General features: G+C 35.5%; 1 protein-coding gene across 1 annotated transcript; it reads left to right on the top strand.

The window, feature by feature from the left end:
• Positions 1–739: 739 nt before the first annotated feature.
• On the top strand, positions 740–1,409 carry LOC149926305 (uncharacterized). Its single transcript, XM_090157656.1, has 3 exons — positions 740–935; positions 993–1,161; positions 1,293–1,409. Exons 1-3 carry the CDS (start codon positions 740–742, stop codon positions 1,357–1,359), a joined length of 432 nt encoding a protein of 143 aa, XP_090013782.1. The 3' UTR covers positions 1,360–1,409.
• The last annotated feature ends 21,629 nt before the right edge of the window (positions 1,410–23,038 follow it).

Here is a 23,038-nt window from a genome sequence, read left to right as displayed (position 1 = left end):
GACATTTCGACTGTTTTTCCAGTTGGCTCCCGACCTTGTATCGGAGTACACAGCTCGACACTTTGCCGACTATGCGACTCTGACTAGACGACGTCGGCCCGACTGTTTTGTGCTACTGGGGTAAGTACGTTGATTTTAAGCAACTAACGCAAATGGCGTTTATTAACAAATATACACTTATAACATTTCGGTACTTACTCCAGGGTGTCTCTTCGAATCAATTCGATGAATGTTTTAACATTTTTGTATATTGCGAGCTAGAGAATCGTACTCCTCTTTGTCTTTAGTTTTTCTTTCTTCTTCCTTTTTATTTTTTCTTTCGCGATGTTTTCTTCATCATCTTCTGTACTTATTTTAATATTTGGGATTTCTAATTCGATTTCTTCTTCATCGGATAATTTTTTTTGGGAAACGAACCGTTTCTCTTGTCTATGATTTGCACAATTATTTTTTTATATTATTCCACACATTCACCATTATCGTTTTCGTCTTAAAATTTAGGAGAATAAAGCTGGTTTCACACTCGGCGGAAAGTACGACTGAAACAAGGCGGTACTCGTTGAGCGGAAAAATATTCGAACGGAATTACCGTAGCAGAATGCCAAATCCACAGAATAATTTTGGCTCGAGCGTTATTTTCCGCTCTCCCATTGAACCAATGAGAGAGTTCCAGGACTAACGAACTTTATTTGTCGTCTGATTCTCAATAGATTGTTTTGAACGTATTTGTGAGCCTAAGATGGCGCCAAAAATTAAAATAAATAAAGTTCCACGAATCGACAACCCAAGAAAAAAAATTAATATTAACAAAGAACTCTTCATCGAAGAGGTTAGAAAATATCCATACTTATTTGACTTGGCCAATGACGATTACAAAGATACACATCTGAAGGATAGCCGATGGACATCCATTGGTGCCTTGTTTAAAGAAACAGGTAAGTTGATAAGCTTAAACATTCTACTGATCCCCATTAATATTAATTTTTTTGTAGGTGAAGAGGCGTACAGTACTTGGAAATCCCTTAGAGACAGATATAGGAAGATTGTAAGGGAGATTGGCATTAAGAAAAGAAGTGGGGTTGCATTGCACGATGTGCCAAAACCTACTTGGCCTTTGTACAATGTTTTGGATGGTTTCCAATCATCAGTGGAACCCAGGGAGTAATAACATTTATTTAACCATGCACATGCAACTCAGATTGACTTGTTTATTCTATGCGAATAAACAAGCAGATCAAAGTTGGCTGTGACTGTAGTTCACATTCTAACTGAGGTGAATTTGTTTTATTAAGGACTGCAAGTAATGATTCTAGTTTAACTGAACTACCAGGTACAGATTTCTACCTGAGTAATTCTTGAGATGATTTAGATGACTCAGATGAAAAAGCTCATATTCTACTGAATTCCATGGAACAAGGATTGGATATGTATGTTTTTTGTTCATAAAAGCATAAGAAACATAATATAAGTAAGTATGACAGTAAACTATGTTGGTTAATGATAGTGATTTCGTAATCGGAGTATTCTAAACTGTAAATTCGTCGAAAAACATATCTTTATATACAAACCAAAACGTATTTGGGTCTCAAATTCGAACAGAACTACCTTCAGAAACCAAAATAAAGTTTGAAATGTGTTCCGATTCAACTCGCGGAACGTTGTCAGTCCTTGTGATGTAATGATTTATATGGTCATTGCTGAGACAGACTCATTAAAAAAATTATCATTGGGAGAATAGGAAATGTCATACTTATAGTTATTATGTTACTTATGATAAAAGTTCATTAGCTTAAATTCAGAATTGGGGTTTGAAATATTTCCAGTGGTGGCTTACAATCTGATGATGAGAATGATGAAGAAAAATAATTTAATTCATCAAAGTTAAGTGCTTCTAATACTACACCATTGATTAAAAATAGAAGTACTAGTTTTGTTGAACAAACTTCAAACTCATCGAAAGCAATGGAGAATAAAAAAAGAAAAAGAAATGAATTAGACTTAAAATTTTAAAAGATGATGGAAATTTCAGAAAATACTTTGTTTACTCAATTTGCTGCTAACCAGAATCGTGACGAAAAGGATGAAATATTCCACTACTTTAGCAGTTTAATGGGAAGATTCAGAAGTTTAACAGATAAGCAACAAAAAGAAGCAAGATTTAAAATTGAAGAACTATTTTACTCTTTAGAAAAGTAAACTACAGGGTATATTCCCTTATATATATAAAAATATCTTTAAATGTACAAAATATTACATATTACATTTTTTAAAACCATTTCACTTTATTTAAAGTAGATAATAGTTCAAATGTACAAAATTGAAAAGTTCTTTACAATTAATTTCACAGTGAAAAACCAATTAATTTTTCAATTAGCAATTAGCAATTTTTTTTTAAAGTACAAAATTGTACATAGTTTTTCCATTTAATTTTACTGTGAAAAATTATTTTATTTTCACTGAAAAACTAGTTCATATATAAAATGAATTTTACAAAAAATTCATCATTTAAGTTTATTTCTTAACAGAAAAATAAATTTCTTTTTACTTGTGGATTTCAAATTCCTTATTTTCAGCCCAAACCACAATACCTATATTACGCATATAGGACTACTAGTTAATCAGAGTTGAAAAATTCATCTATTTGTTATTCGTTCAAGTTGCCAAAGTACACTTCCCTGATTATTGACATAATGAGATAAACTATCTCTCAGCTTTCCGACATAACTATTATGCTTTTTTGTCAGAAGAGGTCTCTGCATATTTAATATCTGGTTGTTACCCTCAACCGCTTGTCTCCACATTCCTGGCAATATTTCACCATTAAGGCCTTCATGATCAAGATATTTTTGAGATGGAATATACATTTTCTGATTTTGGGGTTTCTTGGATTCTTTAGACAAAACAAAATTGTGCAGACAAACCGAGGCTTTTATAACTTCATCTATATTTTCTGGTTTCCCGTTGATTGTAGTGTGATATATTCTCCACCTCGCAGCGAGAATTCCAAATGTATTTTCTATGACCCTACGAGCTCGACTGAGTCTATAATTAAAAATTCGTTGTTCCATAGTTAATCCTCTTCGAGAGTAAGGCCGCATGATATTAGGAGAAAGGGGAAATGCCTCATCTGCTGCGATGAAATAGGGAAATGTTTGGTTTGAATTCGGTAGTAGCGATGGTCTAGGTAGAGGCATACGTCCGGTGTTCAACTTGATACCAAAGGTTGATCGTGAAAAAATACCTCCATCGCTCTGACTTCAATAAGCGCCTATCTCAACCATAATGAACTTATACTCCGCATCACAAAGGGCCATAAGCACAACGCTGTAGGACCCTTTGTAATTATAGTACAGATAACCTGATTTATATGGCCGTTGAATAATAATATGTTTTCCATCAAGACTGCCTACACAGTGTGGAAGATTCCACAAATTCCAAAATTGGGCGCTGATTTTTTGCCATTCCAGTTCTGTTTCGGGTATCTTTAAGTAGACAGGTGAAATCTGAGACCATATAGCTTGACACGTTTCCTTTATACAATTACTAACTGTGCTTATTCCTAGTCTAAATGAGAAAGATAAACTAGTCTTCGATTCTCCAGTAATCAGATGTCTAAAATATAATAATTGAGGTTAAGCGTACATGGACAAAACAATATTTCCTTATGTAATTTACCCCAGTGTCAGAGATAACTTTTCATCAGGAGAAATAGATTTTCTGAACCGGCTATCTGGTTTATAAATAAGTGGTCTAATCATTACCAAAATTTCGTCATATTCGTCTTTTGTCATTCGGAAAAATCTGTTCAAGAAACTACGTTAATTATTCATAAACACACTCACTTTCCATTGATTTTAGTTACAAAGGCTTACCTGAAGTGGCTTTCAGGATCATTGAGCCTCATTTCCCTTATAAGATTTTCTTGTAACCCTTGCTGCTTCCTTTTCATAAATATTTCCCTCACCCAAAACTCACGTTCATTATCACGATACCTAGCAAACATTAAGTATAACAGCATCATATAATTTATTACGCATAACGCGCTTAAAACTTGAACAATTTCACCAGACGAGACGTCCATTTTTTTTGGCTGTAATTACTGCTCATGCGCTGAACCTTTCCGCTGACGTTGTGGGAAGCAATTTCCCCTGCCGTCGAACGTCTGCGTTATTTCAAAAAAATCCCGCTGACGTATGATTTACCGCCTGGAATTTTCCGTCAAGTGTGAAACCAGCTTTAAGGGTATTCAGCAATAAATTATAATAATACGTTAATAGACAAAATCTATAGAAATACCGAATTTATACTTTTCAAAGATTGTTATTTTTAGTTGTTTTCCTCATAAATAAATTCCGATATTTTTTAAATTTGTACGAAATGTACAAATAATAACGCTATTGTTAAATTTATTATATTTACCCGTTTAAAATAGAATGTTACCATAGTTTCGAAAAATGTTTCAAAAGCCTTCTACAGTAGCGATTAGCTAATGCTTTTGCATTTGTTTCGTTGGCAAAGGTGTGGTGACAATGATTTTCCCTGTAATTCTCGCTTCTTGCTCGTCTCTGAGGAAAAAACATCTATATCAACCTCATTGTCTATTTTTATTAATGATCATTTTTAAAATAAATTACTTTTCCTCAGAGCGAACTCTTCCTTTAATATGTAGGTTGTTGATGGCGTTTTTTAATTCTTTAATGCCTTTCCAAAGCTTGTCTACTACCCTTTTCTTTGTTTCGTTTCCATCGTTGAACGTCAAACATTTAACAATCAAATTTTAAATATTAACATTATATTCAGTGTGTAAACTTCAATATTTTATCCCTATTTAATTGTATTAGCAATTGATTTTAACTTACAATTTAAAAAATGTCATTTGTTCCCGTCCAAATTATTATGTCGTCGCTTTCTTTTATTCGATACATTCCAATAAATCTCTTTATATAAACTCTCTTAATATAAATAAAGCTTAGTCATTCAATAATGATATAATCCCTCACTAAAGACCGAGAACAGGGCGAATTTCTAATCATGTACTCGATGTTTTGACGAGTGACATCATAATTGGCATCTATGATAAATTGAGTGACCGCTTGGGCAGTTCTGGATATTGAACAATTCAAAAACCGCCCGAATGGTCAGTCAAATTGTCCACGCTGAAGAATTAAAGATATACGAAAAGACAAACCTCTTCTCCCCTTTTTCAACCATTGAATTTAAAATGTTTTCAGTGCCACGAATTGTACCCGAAGACTTCATAAGGCCGAAAAATCTATACTTTCTTGAGTCGGGTTACAGGAATATAAATCTTATGAATAAACATCTCGTATGGGGAGCTCCTTTGAAATATAAATGAATTTGAAGCGTTTATTATTTAAAAAATAATGGACAAAATTATTCTGTTTGTTAGGGTAGAAATGACGAAAATAACCGTTATTAAGATATCACGAAAACTTCTGTTAGTCTAGAGCAGTGGTCCCCAAAGGATGTACCGCGGAATCATGGTGCTCCTCAAGAAACTCATGGGTTCCCATCCTCCACTTTTTGTATGTTTTAGCAGGTTTCTAATCTCTTATTTGGTAAAAATTTAATGACGCCCCGAAGTCGGGGCCTCCCACATACGGGGAATTTATTATATAAAAAGACAAAGCAATCTTACGTGGTGAACACTACTGAAACGGAAAAATGGAGAACGGCGACTGAAGGAATACATGTACGAGTTCCATAAAGAAAGACTGCCGATGATGTTAAACCCGTAAGCCCAGAGATTACATAAACAAGAACCGCTGGACCAAGCCTTGATGATTTCGGAGAGTTAAACTTGCGCGATCCTTGGGATTGGTCTCCAGAATATCTGAAACCGACAGAATACATTATGTTTGGCAATTCTTATTCAACTAAAAAACATGAAACCTATCTTTTATTACCAGGTTTCATTCATATATTTTAAACGGTAGAAAGGCAAGTGACTGGGCACAGAAAAAATGTTGGAGATCAAAATGGTTGGAGAAGCTTTTTACGACGTTCATCTCCCAAATCTTAAGATAGTTAACTCCTATTTATATTTTTTATGCATTGTCCTTCATACTATTACATGAAAGGAAAAATTTCACCTCAACTAGATAAGTTTCTATAATTGGCTTTATAGTGTGTTATTATGTATTTTTGTGCAATTTAATTAAATAACATTTAAGGGTGGGGTGGCGGAGTGGTTAGCACTTTCGCCTCGCAGCAAGAGGAGTCGGGTTCGATCCCAACTAGTGGCACTGGGTGAAAATCCGGAACTACTCCTGCGTAGAGTTTGTAAGTTATCTTCCCACTGGTTAAAGGTGTTTTCCCCCGAGTTCTTCGGTTTCTCCTTCCCATAAAATATTGCTGAGGTTAACGGTAATAGTAAGTGTATGGAGCTGACGGTTGGCTCTCGTGGCATGTAGGGCGGGCCACCACCCACCTACGCTGTGTAAACCTGCCACTGGTTCAAACGGGTTCAAAGGCCTTATAAGTCGCAAGTTGACTAAGGCCTGTAGTGGTGACTTGGGGCTTTAAATAATAATCAGTTAGGCTTAAACCATTGTATGTTATAAATATTTATTAAGAATAAAACTTATTCAAAAGCCAAATTTAAGTCTTTCATTAATCAAATTATAATAGGAAACTTGTCCTCAATTTCAATCAGAAGTGCGCTATTTGTTGTGAATTCAGCATGCATTTGTGCAATACATTGAGTAGCTTGCCGAAAAAAACAGTTACATAAAAATTTTTTCCACAACTTTGTGTGACCTACCCAGAATAACAACTTTATGGTATAATTTAAGTTACATAGTGTGGGATTCTATGTTATTAGCACTATGATCTTTAATTAAAAAGATAGGTGGTTTCTTCTAACTTAACTTATCGTATAAAATATTTCAATCTGTGTTGGACATTGGAGTTGTATTTTTGGCGTTGTATTTACTTTTTTAACAGTCTTCAATACATTCCAAATGATTTATATTTGAGGCACAATTGTCTCATTACTTTGGACCACTGCTTCGTTAGAAATTGATTGATTGATTTCAAAGGGCAAGCTTCTACCATTTGAATATTATATTTTTTGTTATTAATTTTGAATTTCTCATCACCTATGCATTTAATCCGAAGCCAGTTCATGCCTGAAAAAAATATACAAAGGTTTATCCTCCGATTTTCAAAAGTATCTTTTAATTGCGAGAGAGGTAACAGAGGTTTCGCGATAGCCGTTACTGTAAAAGTCTTTTAATTAAGAATATATAACTCAGTGGTTTGGTATTATAAATTTTTGTACTGGCACCACTTAAGTTAAAGGGTCTACTGCTCTGACAGACACTTATCTTTCCTAGTTTGTTTTTGCTTTAGCTCCTCTCTCGAAACCATTCATATAAGTCAGTCATATTAACCAGTATTTTATAATAGGATGGTGTTTCACCGAGTGCTAAATTATATTTTAAATTGGATGTTTTTCTTAGCAATTCTGGCAAACAACAACACTATTACCGAGTGCTCAATTATATTTTAAATAGGATGCTACACCTAGCAATTCTGGCATACAACAACACTATTACCAAGAACGTATTAAGGGTAATGATATTTCAGAAGTTGACCAATCGGAAGAAGTAAATCAATACTTCAGTAAGACCAGAACTAAACTAATTAAAGGATAAGGTAAAATTAAAAAAAAAACATATATGAAAGGTTTAAGCAACAGCAACTGATACTAGTTGACACTTTACAATTGAGTTTAGGTATGAGATCATAATATGATAATTATTGCTATTATCATGAATATATTTTAACCCATGTGAATTCATTGACTTAAAAAGTATGACCAGCCCTCTGCTTACAAAGTGCACACGGTAAGGTCATGATAATATTCATGCGTTAAATAGATTCATAATTTAAATCAGTGCCACAGAAAAAATTACTTAATTAAATTTTAAGGAATTTTATTTTTTGAAATTAAGTCGGTTGCCTTCACCACAGTTCAGCTATAACAGAAGTTTCATGATTAGAAATAAGGTTTATTAGACTGTAAGTGTGAATTCTTTACTTTCTTGAAACATTCTCTCAATTTCGATTTGCAAAGCAAAATATTTGTTTCCAAAATTTTAGGAAGGTTTCGGGGCTGGAAACGGTGTCATTAGAATGATTTTGCAAAATAGGTTGACTTCTACGAAACTCTTCAATCCATAAAATTGTGATTTTATAGTTTTTAAGGCCACAAAATCTTTATTTTCACGGTAAAAAGAATAAGAAAAGGAAAGAGAATTGGCCTTTGTTAGTGTTGACTTAGGCTTGTATTGGTGACTTTGGTATACGCCTAGCTGATTATTATTATTCCTAATAATTAATGTGCCAGTTTAAAGGTATAAACTTCGCCACACAAAATGTACACCCTTTTGTAAAGTTACCAACTGAGCCAGAAGTCTTCAATTTTCGTTTAAAGGGAATATAACCTCCAACGCGTTCTTTATGGAAGACCCCCCCCCCCATTTTTTGGGATTACCTCTCCCTTAAACCACTAAGCAGCGCCGAAACCTCTAAAGCCATAAGTGTGAGCGACTCACAGCGAAACCGTTGGACGGTGACAAAAATACCAGAGGCTATATTCCCTTTTAACTATAGGGTCATTCCATACAATTTCGACCAATCATGTCACCATGGGTCAATAGATATTTTTTGGAATATCGTATTTCGATTTCAGTACCCCTTCGCTTTAAGTTCAAGAACTTTATATTAATATAATTTATTTAAACAAATAACACAATCTTACACATTTCGGCAAGGCCAATTCAAGGGTGGAGTTTATATTGTCCTAACTGGAATTGATACAAGGTTATTGGATGTCAAAATGTACATTTTGATTTTTAGGGGGTCTCATTCGATGGGTTAAAGGGTAATGTGGGCGATTGAAAACACGATAAGATAGCTCTAGAAAAGAGCTTTAAAATAAGCATTCAAAAAAGGGAGATTTTCCTGGTTTTTATTTGATAAATCAATAACTATTTTCTTGAAATTCAACACTTTTATATCATTCAAAAAATGGTGTAAATCTTTTAGAAATTATTACTGCGTATTAAATGATGTGTGATAAATAATGCTCGAATATTTCCTAAATCATAATCTTTAAGAATAAAGGATCTAGCACTGGAAGCAGTCACTATAGGCGTTGATATCCGTCGCAAAATCAAGTAAAGAGGTACATGGCATTTGTCGTCCCGTTTAGGCCATGACAGTGTGTTAACTTATGTATATATTTTTCAACCCTTAATTTTGAGTAGTAAATTGATAAAATATTAAATTGAAAATAATTGCGTGTTAAATAGAGGCATTGAACTATTAATTGTCGCCTTAAAGTTTGTTGTAACTGAAAACTAAATCTAATCTTAATGAATACCTAGAAAAAACCTTATACCGTTCAGTTTTGTAATCCCCCATTTTGGTTAGCTTGGAAAATAAATAAAGACACACATGGTACAATACATGCTTCCGAATTTTATTTTTACCTTAGGTAATACCAAGCTCGAAAAAGTATCAACACTTGCAAAATATTCATTTTTTATCATCTCTAATGTGTAGTAGGTTCAATTTAACCTTCTTAGGCGGCAGCCTCGGCTGTGACCAGTTCATTTTTCACTGAATCTTAGGTGGAATTCACAATTTAAAGAAATATAAATAATTTATATGCATAGTCCGTAGTGGTTCTTTGAAATATTTTCAATTACTAACCCTAAAACAATATTACTTTTAACTACGTATAAAATCACAAAACTAAATTTGTGTTAAAATAATACTGAACGGCTCATGTTTCTCACTTCGTAAAACTCACCTTTTTATACCTGCTTATGGAAGAGATGACTTTATATAATGATTTGTGAGGCACCAGTTTAAAATGATTAAAAATGACGTCAACGTTAAAATAATTAGTTAATTAATTTACTACTCATGTATATATTTCTCAACCCTTAATTATAAGTTAACAGTCTGTCAAGGCCTAAACGGAACGACAAATGCTATGTACCTCTTTACTTGATTTTGGGACTGATATCAACGCCTACAGCGACTGCTTCCAGAGCTAGATCCTTTATTCTTAAAGATTATGATTTAGAAAATATTCGAGAATTATTTATCACACATCGTTAAATACGTAGTAATAATTTCTAATAGATTTAAACCATTTTTTGTATGAAATCAAAAATATAAAATTTCAAAAGTGTAGAATTTCAAGAAAATAGTTAGATTTATCAAACAAGGAAAATATCCCCTTTTTTAGGGCTTATTTTAAAGCTCTTTTCTAGAGCTATCTAATAGTGTATTTATATTTCGTGTTTTCAATCGCCCACATGACCCTTTAACCGCTCGAATTAGACCCCCCAAAAATAAAAATGTACATTTTGACATCCAATAACCTGGTATTAATTCCAGTTTGGACTATATAAACTCCACCATTGAATTGGCCTTGCCGAAATGCGTTAGATTGTGATATTTTGTTAAAATAAAACATTTATAGTTAAACTTAAAGCGAAGGGGTACTGAAATCAACATACGATATACCAAAAAATGTGGGGTTTTGGTTAAACTGTGTTTATTCAAAAACTTCTTAAACCTTGGATATCATCGTTATTTGGACAAATCTATCAGTGTTTAAAATTAAAAAAAACGATTGACGCATGGTGTCATGATTGGTCGAAATCATATGGAATGACCCTATATTATATACACTTGAGTACAAACTAGAACAAAAGTACATCAAATACAGTGTGCGTCTTACCGAATATCTCGAGAATTTAATTATTCCTATGTTTTTTACTTTATATAAATATCTTGTAATCCCAGCAAACTTGTGTGGTTCCTTGCTATATGTTAGCGCTTGTGATACCACTCATGCTTAATGTAATCTAAACGAAGTGTATGTCTGTATTAATCTTTAAGACTACTTTTGAGAAAAGCCAATCTGTACGGTGTCATAACTTGTTCGTTTTTGTAACTGTGTTGTGGCATAATAAACACTAATTCTATTCTATATATATATATATATATATATATATATATATATATATATATATATATATATATATTTATACACAAATGTATTCAGATGCGGTCAAAGGCATGCATCTTCAGAAACCGAAGATGAATTCGAGGACGCTGAAAACGCAGCGAAGAAAGCGAAGGAGAAAGCTGGTAAGTCAACTAAAAGAACCACGACTACGGGGAAAACTTCCACGGAGTCTGCGAGGTCAAATAAGCAAAGCCAGGAACTTCTGGCCGTAAAAGCAGCGAGAAAGAGCGCAAGAACCGCCGCAAGAAGGCGCATCAACGCCGTCAAACAGAAATTGAAGGATAAAACGTATACTCTCGACGACCTTGACGATGAGCTGACGCCGTTGCTCGAAAAGGAAGAAGAGCTTTCGCGGATCGACGCCAAATTAGAATGGCTGATCACGGACGAAAAGGAGATGGACGCTCACGCCGATGAAGCAGTCTGGTACCGGGAAGACATCACTCTGCTGAAAACCAAAATCAACCGGATCATCCAACAACAAGGAGGGACTCCGTCGCCACCGCGTCGGTCATATACGGCGCATCCAACGAAGGCGCGGAGGTGAAACTGCCCCCTTCCCGATCGTCAAGTTCCGAGGAGAGTACGAAAAGTGGAATCTCTTCTGGGTACGGTTCAAATCAACAGGATCACAATAGATGCCCAATTTGCCTTAGGACCCACGAACAACAAAATTGTTGATCGAAGTTTAGAAACTGCAAGCGCTGTCAGAAAACGCATAATTACGCCGTATGCGAACAAAACCCGTCGCATTTACGAGAAACTAAGGAAACGAAGTCGGTAACTATGGCTGCGGCGCCAGTTAAACTAGTAGAAGATTCAGTATTGCTGCCAACCGCGGTAGCTCTAGTCGAACACCCAAATCAAAAATCAATTTCAAAGTTTGGCGCGGGTTTTGCTGGATGGGGGAAGCCAAGTTACTTTTATCGGAGAGGAGCTTACCCGCACCTTAGATTTAACCGTCATCGGGGAACAAAAACTAGACGGATACAGCTTCGGTAAAACCAAACCGTCGCAAAAAACGAGTAGGAGGGTGCAATTAAATAGTTGGCGCGGGTTTTGCTGGATGGGGGAAGCCAAATTACTTTTATCGGAGAGGAGCTTACCCGCACCTTAGATTTGCCCGTCATCGGGGAACAAAAACTAGACGTATACAGCTTCGGTAAAACCAAACCGTCGCAAAAAATGAGTAGGAGGGTGCAATTAAATCTAGTAAATAGAGAAAAAGCGAATCAAACTGTAAAAATCATCGCGGCTGAAGTCCCATTTGTATGCCACGCCTTTGATAACCTAACTAACATCGGTTTAAATAGTTTAAGGTTGCCGAAAAATATGCAACTGTCGGATGATAAAAAATTGTCCACCGAGAAAAATTAAATAGACATTTTGATAGGCGCGGATCATTATTGGGAATTAACTTCGGGAAAAACAATGAGATTTGGTCCCTCTCTCGTGGCCGTCGAAACAACGTTAGGTTGGTGCCTACAGGGGGTAACTGCTAGCTTAGTTAATGAAGTCTCAGTTAATGCCATTAGTACTATGCTCGTAACTTTGGGGCAAAAACAACTTAATGATACTCTTAAAAATTTTTGGGAATTAGAAAGAATCGGAATAAATAGTCATGAGTTGAATGAAACAACCGATGACACGACCCTAGTTTCCTTTAATGAAACCATTAAACACAATGGGGACTAAACACAATGGGGACTGATATTGCGTCAAGTTTCCTTCGTAAGTGTCGAGAGAGAACCTCCCTGACAATAAAGCTGTCGCGTTAAAACGAATGCGGGGCTTAGTTAAAAAGGATGGCGGAGCAGGAGCTCCTCAAAGAGTTAGACATAGCTAAGCCGGGAACTTACTAAATTCCCCACCAGGCGGTTGTGAGAGAAAGCTCGATGACCACGAAGCTTAGAGTGGTGTTCGACGTGTCATCTCACGCCTATGGCGCGTGCTCTCTAAACGATTGCTTAACACCCGGCCCAAATATAAATCCCGACCTGTTATTGCTACTCATACGATTTCGAAAAAATAAGATCGCGGTAGTTGCCGATATAGAAAAGGCGTTTTTACAGGTGGACAGAAGATAAATATTCCGTTCGTTTTCTTTGGGTTCGGGAGGTAGATGGCAAAATAGACCCCACGAACTTCATTCATTTAAGGATGACCAGGGTCCCCTTTGGGGTCTCTCCGTCCCCATTCTTACTAGCGGGTACTAAACGCTATCACGCTCAAACCGCGGAACGCGTCGATGACGTAACAAAAAACAGGCTTTCCGATGACACCTATGTCGATGATTTTTGTAGCGGGGAACAAAACGTGGAAAAGGCCTACGATTTGTCTGTGGGCGCTGCTAAACTAATGAAAACAGCTGGAATGAAATTCCGTAAATGAGGGACTAACTCGCAAGAACTAATATAGCTGAAACGTCGGCCTCAAAATTCTAGGTATAAAATGGGACCCCTTAAACGATGAGTTTTCATTTGACCTTTGAAACTTGATTGAAGCATTAAGCAAGCTAAAAAAACTAAAAGACAGGTTTTAAGTTACGTATCCCAAATCTTTGACCCCTTAGGATTACTAGCCCCTTTTACGGTAAGAGCAAAAATGCTCCTTCAAACACTGTGTGGGGCGAAGTTAGATTGGGACGCTCAGCTTCCCGAAGAGTACAGGAACGTTTTTGACACCTGGTGTGAAGAATTAGAATTTTTAAACAAAATAAAAATTGGCAGACACATTTTTAGAGGGTTGGAGGAAGAAATGGGAAACGTACAACTTGACGCTTTCTGTGACGCGAGTTTTAAGTCTTACGCTACCGCAGTGTACGTGATACAGCAACCAAAAGACGGATGGGTGAGTGTCACGCTCGTAACCACGAAAGGCAGAGTAGCACCCCTTAAAATCAAAGTATCAGACCCTGAATTATCAATTTCAAAATTAGAGCTTATGGGATGTTTATTAGGCGCTCGTTTAATAAGTTACGTTAGCGATTTTTTTAAAGAAAAATTCACCGAAGCCTGCTTGTGGACGGATTCCACGACAGCTTTAGGGTGGTTAAAGGAACCAGCTAAAAATTGGCGCCCCTTTGTAGCTAATCGAGCGGCTGAAATTCAGCGCTTGACTAAAATAGAAAATTGGTTTCACTGTCCAGGAAAGCAAAACCCAGCCTAACTGCCAACAAGAGGTTTGTCCGCTACGGAATTAGCTAAGAGTACCCTTTGTGTGGAAGGACCGACATTTATTAAAGATTCGAAAGAAAATTGGCCAAATTAAGACGTTAAAAAAACAATAAAGGCGCAAAATAACAGCCGCAGTAATAAACAGATCTCCGCAAATGAGCATTCAGTGTATAATCGATTTGGGTAAATATTACCATTTAGATCCAGTCCTGCGTTTAACCGCGTACGTTTTTCGCAAATAGAGCTAAACAATTACCTATCGGAAAGGGCCCCATAAGCGCGGAAGAAATTGAGCGAGCGGAAACAACATGGGTTAGAGCGATCCAAGCTGAGGAATTTGAAAAGGAATTAAAAGCATTGCAGGCGGGAAAAGAAATAAAAATAAATTCAAAAATTGCTACATTGAGCCCCATTCTTAATGAAAAGGGTATTATTTGTGTAGGGAGACGTACTCCAGAGTCATAACTCTCATACGCGGAAAAACATCCGATGATTGTAAAAAAAAATCAAAGATTAGCTAAATTACAAACGGTCCGTAGTCACAAACACGTTTACCAAGGTGGTATAAACGATACCTTGGTTCAATTTAGAGAAAGGTACTGGGAACCGGAAGCCTGGCAACTAGCTCGCGCAGTTGTCAGAGATTGCGAAACGTGTAAGAGAGTGAAAGCTAAAACGGGCGATATGCCGGTTGCCCCCTCCCTAAGGACCGGATACAAAAATCCAAGCCTTTTTCAGTGGAAGGAATAGACTTTGCTAGCCCTCTGCTAGTCAAAGGAGAATCCAAAACGACTAAAATGTATATATGTTTACTAACATGCACGGTAACTAGGGCTATACATTTAGAATTAATCCTGTCTTTAAGTACCGCATAATTTCTCTTAGCTTTTAGAAAAATCGTTGCTAGACGCGGAGTTCCAGAAACTGTATGGAGCGATAACGCGCTATCATTTAAGAAAGCGGACAAAGATCTAAATAAGATTTGGCAAAACCTCAATACGGATCGTATCAAAGAGTTCTTCGGAATTCGGGGAATTAAATGGAAATACATCATTGAACGATCCTTCTGGCATGGAGGATGGTGGGAGGTTCTAGTAAAAGCTACCAAAAATTGTCTAAAAAAAATTTAGGTATGGTCTCTCTTAAGTTTTCTGAATTGTTTACAACTTTAACCAAAACTGAGGCAATAATAAACTCGAAGCCCATAAGCTATTGTTACAATGACGCTAATGAACCTGCCCCACTTTCCCCTCCCGAATTTTTTACGCGTCGCCGACTAACGAGCCTTCCCCCTCTTAGTTTAAATAAACGGGAATTTGAGCATGCTCCAATGTCGCGATGCGAATTGTGTGATACATTAAAATATCGCGAACGTGTGTTGAACTCTATTTGGAATAGATGGACCAAATACTACATTATGGAAGTGAGATCCGCTCATCATTACAAGACTGTGAAAACCGCGAGTGTATTTAAAATTGGTGACGTCGTGTTAATCCAAGACGACAACCTTCCACGTCATATGTGGAAACTCGGGTTAATTACGGATACAATTATTGTTCGAGATAAAAAAATTAGATCTTACGTAGTGTGAACGACAAATGGGAACAGCATAAGGCGATCAAAACAGCACTTATGCAATTTAGAAATTTCTGACGTCGAAGGCGAGGCACAATAACCCATAGTAATACTTTTTAGTATTACGGGGGGTGTGTAAAATAAGTGATTGCGCGATGAATCTTAAATAAATGTTAATGCAAAAGCAAATTTAATTCAATTAAATTCTAAAATAAATAGATATAAATGTAATTAAACTAGTAAAACCCTAAACTTTAGAAATGTGTAACTAAAATATTTTATGATTGTGAAACTCGAAGCAAAAAATTATTTGTATGTATGTATTGTATTTGAAACATTTCGACGCTCTCTGGACATTCTCAAAAGATTCCGCGCCTCGGGAAAATTGGGAAACGAGCGCGTCAGTAGTAATCCATAGAATATTGGCACTCGTTTCCTCCCCGGAGAAGACCAGAATAAAACTTTTTCTCAACCGTATAAGGTTAAAAAAAACCTTGAAAACACAAATGTAACGTGGTCTTTATTTCTAACCTAAAACTTAGGATCTAGAGAAGGCGCGTAGTAAAGTTAATTAATTTCCCTAAACTTGTTTCAGTAAAATTAGAGAAGGACAAAAAACCCCTTTTCTTCACTCTAGACAGAGCATTGGAAATTATTTAGAACGATTTCTAGTACAAAGTGTTCGACGCAAAAACAAAAATTCAATCAGAAATAAAGTTACTTGTTTTTGATGCCTCGTTAATAAGACATTATAAAATCAAACGAATAAATATAAAATTACTACATATTTACGAAAACAATTTGATGATTATTCAGTTCTCGATGGCTAATCAAGTCGCACATGTACCCATATTTGTTGTAATTGTTCATTAAACGATTTAGAGTGCGACAATTCTTATCAGTGATATTAACATCGGTGCTTGAGTACAACGCTGACCAGTCAATACACGCAACATAGTTGTAAAGGCTTTAGCAATTACCCTTTTTATATGTTTATTGATTTTACACGAAAGTATAACAGTTAAGATTATCGACGTATCTTGAAATTAATAATACTATGTCAAATATTAAAATTTATTTATTACAAAACTAATTACTTAATAAGAGCATTTTATCACATAAAATAATATTCTTTTGAACTTTTATTCAAATATAATTTTTAATGAAAGTTTGGTTTTGATGCAAAGGGATAAGTTTAAGTTAATAGATTGTACAATTCACAATATAACAAAAATAATCAAAAACTTAAGCCCAGTTCGCACTATGCCATTAATTGGGACACTTAATTGAAACCAACTAATTGTAAGCAAGAAAATTGAATAGTGTGAACAGAAAAATTGTAACCATTGTTCCAACTTTTTCTGTTCACACTGAACTGGGCTTTAGACTTCCAGTTGTTTTTTTTTTATTCAAGGAAGACAGGCTGATTGAGTCTGAGAAGACCGCGAGCCCGGCAAAACACCATCTGATTAAACAGGGCGAGATATGTGTAACGGCCACGCCAACGGGGGGATACGTGTGGACAGGGGTGGGGACACCCGTGGCGTAAGTATTCCGACCACCCGTTGGGGAATTGGTAGTCGTCCTCACATGACCATCCACAAACTCTGCCTCCCGGACGCCTAGGATTACAGGAATGAGCCACTACTCCCGGCATCTTTCAGTTGGTTATTTCTAGGAGCTAAATCATTACCTGAGTATTAAAAAATGGTAGCATATGTCTTAAAAACTTAAAAAAATCAGGAATATACGAAAAAATAAATTAAACCTTTTTTAACAATTTCGACAAAAACATTCAAATCAACTAGAGATAACCTTAAATAATTTAAAAATTCTTAAGAATAATAATATTTTGATATTACAGGACAGATCACCCACTTCTAAAATAAAATTGAAACTTTCTGTCGAAACACCATCTTATAACGATTACACGTAAACTGTCTTTCGCTGGCTCTTTAGCTTTTTACTAACATCATCAGGTAAACTATATCCAGCTAAAAATATTACTTAAAAATATTTTGAATCAATATTTGGAAATGTTTGATGGCAACAACAACTTGTTCTCTCGAATACGGAGCTGGATCTCTCTGAGCTGGATCTCTCTGAGCTGGATCTCTCTGAGCTGGATCAAATTGAGGTTGAGCTCCTAGAGATTGAGCTAACGAATCTGGAGCCACCGAAACCACTTACTTCCTTTTTTCTCGTGAACTGAAGTCGTCCAAATTTTCATCCGATAAGTCTTTAGAAGGCTTTTAAGAAATAATTGTTTACAAAAACTACAAACATTTTTAACCATCGTCCTACCATTGTTTCATCAGGCTCCCACAAGGTCCGTAAGTCGGTGTTCGAAGAATCTAGAACAAATTTAATATTATTTGTTAAGTGCAATGTAATTGGTGCGCGCAATTACCTTTCGCTATAAGGCAGTGGTCAACCACACGTTAATAAGATATTGGACGGCCCACAATCTAGAAAGCGATAACGTACTTTGCATTAACGACTTGAGAACATCAACATAAGATTTCTAGTGAAATTTCTATTTTAATTTTTCCACCAAGGTGTGTAAGTCGCTTAAATCGGCCATTTTCTCTGAAAAGGCATTTTCAGGTATGGTAGAGCGAAATATCAAATAATAACATTTGGGCCTTGAAATTGGTATTTAACTAATATAGACGTGTTCTTAGAACATGTAGACCAATTTTAAAAACCTTTGGAGCATTAGTATAGTTTTAAATCGAATCACTTTTAAGTTATTACTTATAAGTAATAAAGTGGTAACTCCTAGATTAATAGTCAAAAAGGCAGGACTGTGGTATTCAAAACTGATCAAATAACAGAATGATTTATTTATTTTCATTAAAATAACATTTTTATAACGAGTTTAAGATACAATCCCAATAAATATTTTAAAAATTTTAACTAAATATTTATGAAGTTTGATTAAATATACTATAGCGACCTATTCGTACCGAAGTTCTCGATCTTCCAATCTTCTTAAACTGAAATAAAATTGGGCTACGTCGTTGGCATGTAACGACACAGTTCTAAGAGATCTTTTACCTTTCCACGGTCAACTTTGTAAGGAGGCGTTAGCTTGTGAGATGCAACTGTCTGGAAGGTAATTCCTCTTTTAAGAAAGGACACTACGTTTGATTCCACAGCATCGTTAATTTCATTTCTCATGTACATTTTCATAATTTGCATTGCTTTTTGTGAACAATCCATTTAGAATTTGATATTACTTCACCTTTAAATTTTTCCTTAAAGTTAAAAAAATCCTGGTTTTTGGGGATTTCGCTTTCTCTTACGAGACCGTGTAGAGGTTATGGTCTTCGGTAGAGATCGGCGAATTCGAAAAAGGTGTGTATCGCCTTTTCTAGTTAACTAAACGGCATACCGTACACACACGACACACTTTTTTGTTTCAATCTTCGGTAGAGATCGGCGATTTTTAAAAAGGTGTATACACACCTTTTTCCAATAGCCTAAAGCTGTGTAACGTACAATTATAAGTAACAATATGACACTAAATGAAGCTGTTAAACGTAAAATCATAAGTAATTATATCCATAAATACGACACTAAACGAAGTTGAGTACGGTGTATTAAAGGAAAACCATAAGTAATAATATCAATAATTATGACACTGAATGAAGCTGTGAAACGTACAATCATAAGTAAAAATATAAATAAGTGTGACACTAAATGAAGCTGTGAAACGTTCAATCATAAGTAAGAATATCCACAAGTATTACCCCGAATGAAGCTATGGTCCATAAGTATGACACTAAGTGAAATCTTAATATCAATTAGCGATGGTTTTGAGATCGAAAACGCCATGTACTAAAGATCGAGCATTTTGGCAAAAACCAGATGTCTCAAAATGTAAAACCGAAATTAGGGAATTAAGCTTCGATAATCACTCGACCTGGCGTAAAAGATCTCCATTTTAATTCCTGGAGCGATGTTTGCCGAACTATCTTTGTTATGTAAACGCCCGAAACAGGATTTTCTATCGCGTTTCAGACTTGACCGTCGTGGCTAGTGTTATACTCTTTTAAACGGTTAAGATAAAAGTGACAGAAGGAAAGAAATAAGTAATTTATTGGCTTTAATGAATAAATAACGGCAATCGTTTTTGGCCACTAGTGGTCGAATTCCACGACGATAGCTAAATGAGCAGAAAATATTTTTAACGATTTCGGTACTCATTTTACGTCATGAAAGACAACGAAAATTCTTAAAGAAAGTATACGCTAGTCTTATAACTTATTAACGATTTTAGATTCAAAAAGAAGAAGCTGAATTTTCAAGAGCATTTTCATAACCAATTTTAGCCTTCTCCCTTCTAAATATAAAGGGACGAAGTCTTATTTTCGATTTGGATGTTGGTGTTAGTGTGTTCCGCATACACTACGGCGCTAGCTCCGAATGGGTTCCAACGAAAGGATGATTTCCGCACAACGTCACTCAATTAAAATTAAATTGAGGCGTTGCTTATTTAACCATAGTAGTTCGACACTGAAGATATTAATAAAAGGGGGTGTTTCGTTTCCTAAATAAAATTTCTACGTAAAGCATAAGTATTATACCAACGCTCAGTGGCGTAGGCACCATGGTACAGGGGTATAATATATGCAATATACCCTCTGAATTTGATAACCTAAAGTTTAGATTATATTATTATACACTATAGTTTAAATAATTGGTAATTAAAATTGTATTTTAGACTAAATTGGATATATATTCATATATTTTCTCGTTAAAGTGAGATAATACAAATACCTTTAAAATTATAACTACAAGCCGCGAAACGTTACTTAGCTGTTTACGGCCAGAGGTGAATTAATACGTTTTCACTCCAAAACATTTTTTAAGCTAATCTTATCTCGGCCGTAACATGTGTAAATTAAAAAAAAACAATGTAATATTCACGTAATTTTAGACACCTCAGGGAATTGAAAGCCTCAAACACCGGAAAGCAAAGTTTTAAGAAGTTTAAAATCACATTGCTTTTTAGTTCCTGCCACAAAGAATTGCCAATTCCTCAAAATATTGATATTTACATTTATAAATTTTAAAATTTCTTTTATCCATAGAAAACGCTTAACTAATTATTTTATAAAAAAGAAAAGACACACATAGATTAACTTTTAACAATTTATATTGGGTCTTTTACAACCTAATAAATTGTTAAAAGTATATCCAGGCATGTCTCTTTTTATAAAATAATTAGTTATATTTACATTTAGTTTTTGCCAAAACAAAATGGCACCTTTTTCAAAATATTGCTATTTATATTTAGTTCTTTCGGGTTATCGAGTACTTAATAGGAGCTGGTTTTATTCGAGTAATTAATTGCCCCCAAAAAAGTTGTAAAAGAGTCTCTTTGAAGTAACGAGAATAGAAAAAAACAAATAACCGAATATGCAATTTTTTGGTACTCGGTAATCGAGGAGTGTTCTCGAATTACTTATTCGAGCTCGATATTATTTCTTTATATGGCCAACCGGTCATTCCACGACAAATCGGCCAACGCTGTGACCGCGACTACTTTCGATGACCTTCAAAATTTGCGTAGATTCTGAGATTTTCATAATTATCGAAAAAGCCGTTACACTTTTGGATTTTCTTGTGCACGCGTGTAGATTAAATAGGAGGGAGGGGGAAAAGTGGAGATGCTCGTGGGGGAGGACAATTTTGACTGGCATCTCCAACCTGATTCTGATTGGGTAAAATAAAGTCCCCGAAATCAAAGGGCTAATGGGTGTCTTCAGGTAGTAGAGAACACCCTTCCGCAACTGTAGATTATAGTTGGGGGATATTTTTTTTCACTAAATTTGTACTATCTACGTCATGAAATCCACTGGAACTACCTGGTATCGTTAGGATGATTTACACTATACAGTTTGGACGTTTCATTTTTTACAACTATGGGCAGTACTCCCCATGACCGCTCGACGCGTATAAAAGGGGCTAACGGATGACTGTAAAGTACAACTCTTGATTTTAAATACCTTTAAAATGGTGTTGGGAAAAGTGCCCCTAACAAGCGAATGGCTAAGTGCCCCATCGGTATCTAGCGGGTATAGCTTGGACTTCGACTCGGTATCCTCCACCTCGGATACCGAGTACGAGTCGTAAGTTTATTTATGTTTTATAAAGTTATGATGGGTATATTCCGTAAATTTCTAATTCTTCAATTAATTGATTAGGGATACCGCCGACCAACCGGAGTGGCCAACAGCAGTTAGCGCTCTCATAGAAGAAATGCCCTCCAATTTTTAAATGTCAATGGTTTTGCGTAAATATACCACCTTTATTATTTCTGATATGATTTATAATAGGATTTTTAATTTATCAATATATATTTATTTAGAATTATGATGTCATTGCGGTCCGTTCTCTCTCTCCCCCCCCCCCCCCCCGTTAATACTCCCTGGTACGATACCGGGGTTGTACTAGGAACGGTGGAAGATATTATTGCCACGCATATGTTCCCTGTGTATGTATAATTAATATATATAAATATATATTGTACTTTCCTATAAATTTTATTTTCGTATTTTAGTCCATCCCGAAATGCGGAGGGTGTGTACTTCCCTCCGCCGGATGGATATATCGAACTGAATGCCGCTGGTTTTGCGTATGTATTATTACTAATAATGTTGTATGTTCTGTATAAAAAAGCTAATACTGTTTGATTAACATTGTTAATTAAATTTTTATTTTATTTATCATCCTTAACTAGTATTCAATCTTCGCTAACGGCATTTTTCATCCGGCGGAGGGAATTTCAAGAGTTAATGGACGAAGAGAGACGAGAAACTTTAAAAAGACTTGATCCTTTCGTAATGGAGCTTGTCGTTTCCGAGATAGGAAAAGCAGCAGTCGAAAATTTCCCTACCACTTTAAGAATATAATGAAAAAACAATTGATAATTTAAATTTTAATAAAATTATAAAAAATTCAATGAAAAAATTTCATTCTTCAATAGTTTTTTGTATAAAGTAGAGGGGCCTTCTTGTTTAAATGCTGCTCTTACGTCACAAGGCTATACAAGCGCGCTACAGTTATGACGAATATAAGTTTTCTAGCGCGCGTGAAATCGCTCGTGCGAGGAATATACTAATAAAGCGGGGTATTGTGACGTAAACGCAACGTTTTAATGAGTAGGGCAAGATCACTTTTTACTTTATAAAAACAACTA

Source organism: Leiobunum rupestre, chromosome 9, assembly GCF_980474605.1.
Source record: "Leiobunum rupestre chromosome 9, qqLeiRupe1.1.hap1, whole genome shotgun sequence".
Taxonomy (NCBI): Eukaryota; Metazoa; Arthropoda; class Arachnida; order Opiliones; family Sclerosomatidae; genus Leiobunum; species Leiobunum rupestre.
The sequence above is the reverse complement of the archived record's forward strand: the minus strand, read 5'-3'. Positions and strand labels throughout refer to the sequence as shown.

Excerpts from the sequence above, each read along its gene's own strand:
- LOC149926305 (XM_090157656.1), top strand. The coding sequence starts at position 740 with ATGGCGCCAAAAATTAAAATAAATAAAGTTCCACGAATCGACAACCCA. Across the intron at positions 936-992 it reads TGCCTTGTTTAAAGAAACAG|GTGAAGAGGCGTACAGTACT; the intron begins GTAAGTTGATAA and ends ATTTTTTTGTAG. Across the intron at positions 1,162-1,292 it reads TCATCAGTGGAACCCAGGGA|GACTGCAAGTAATGATTCTA; the intron begins GTAATAACATTT and ends TGTTTTATTAAG.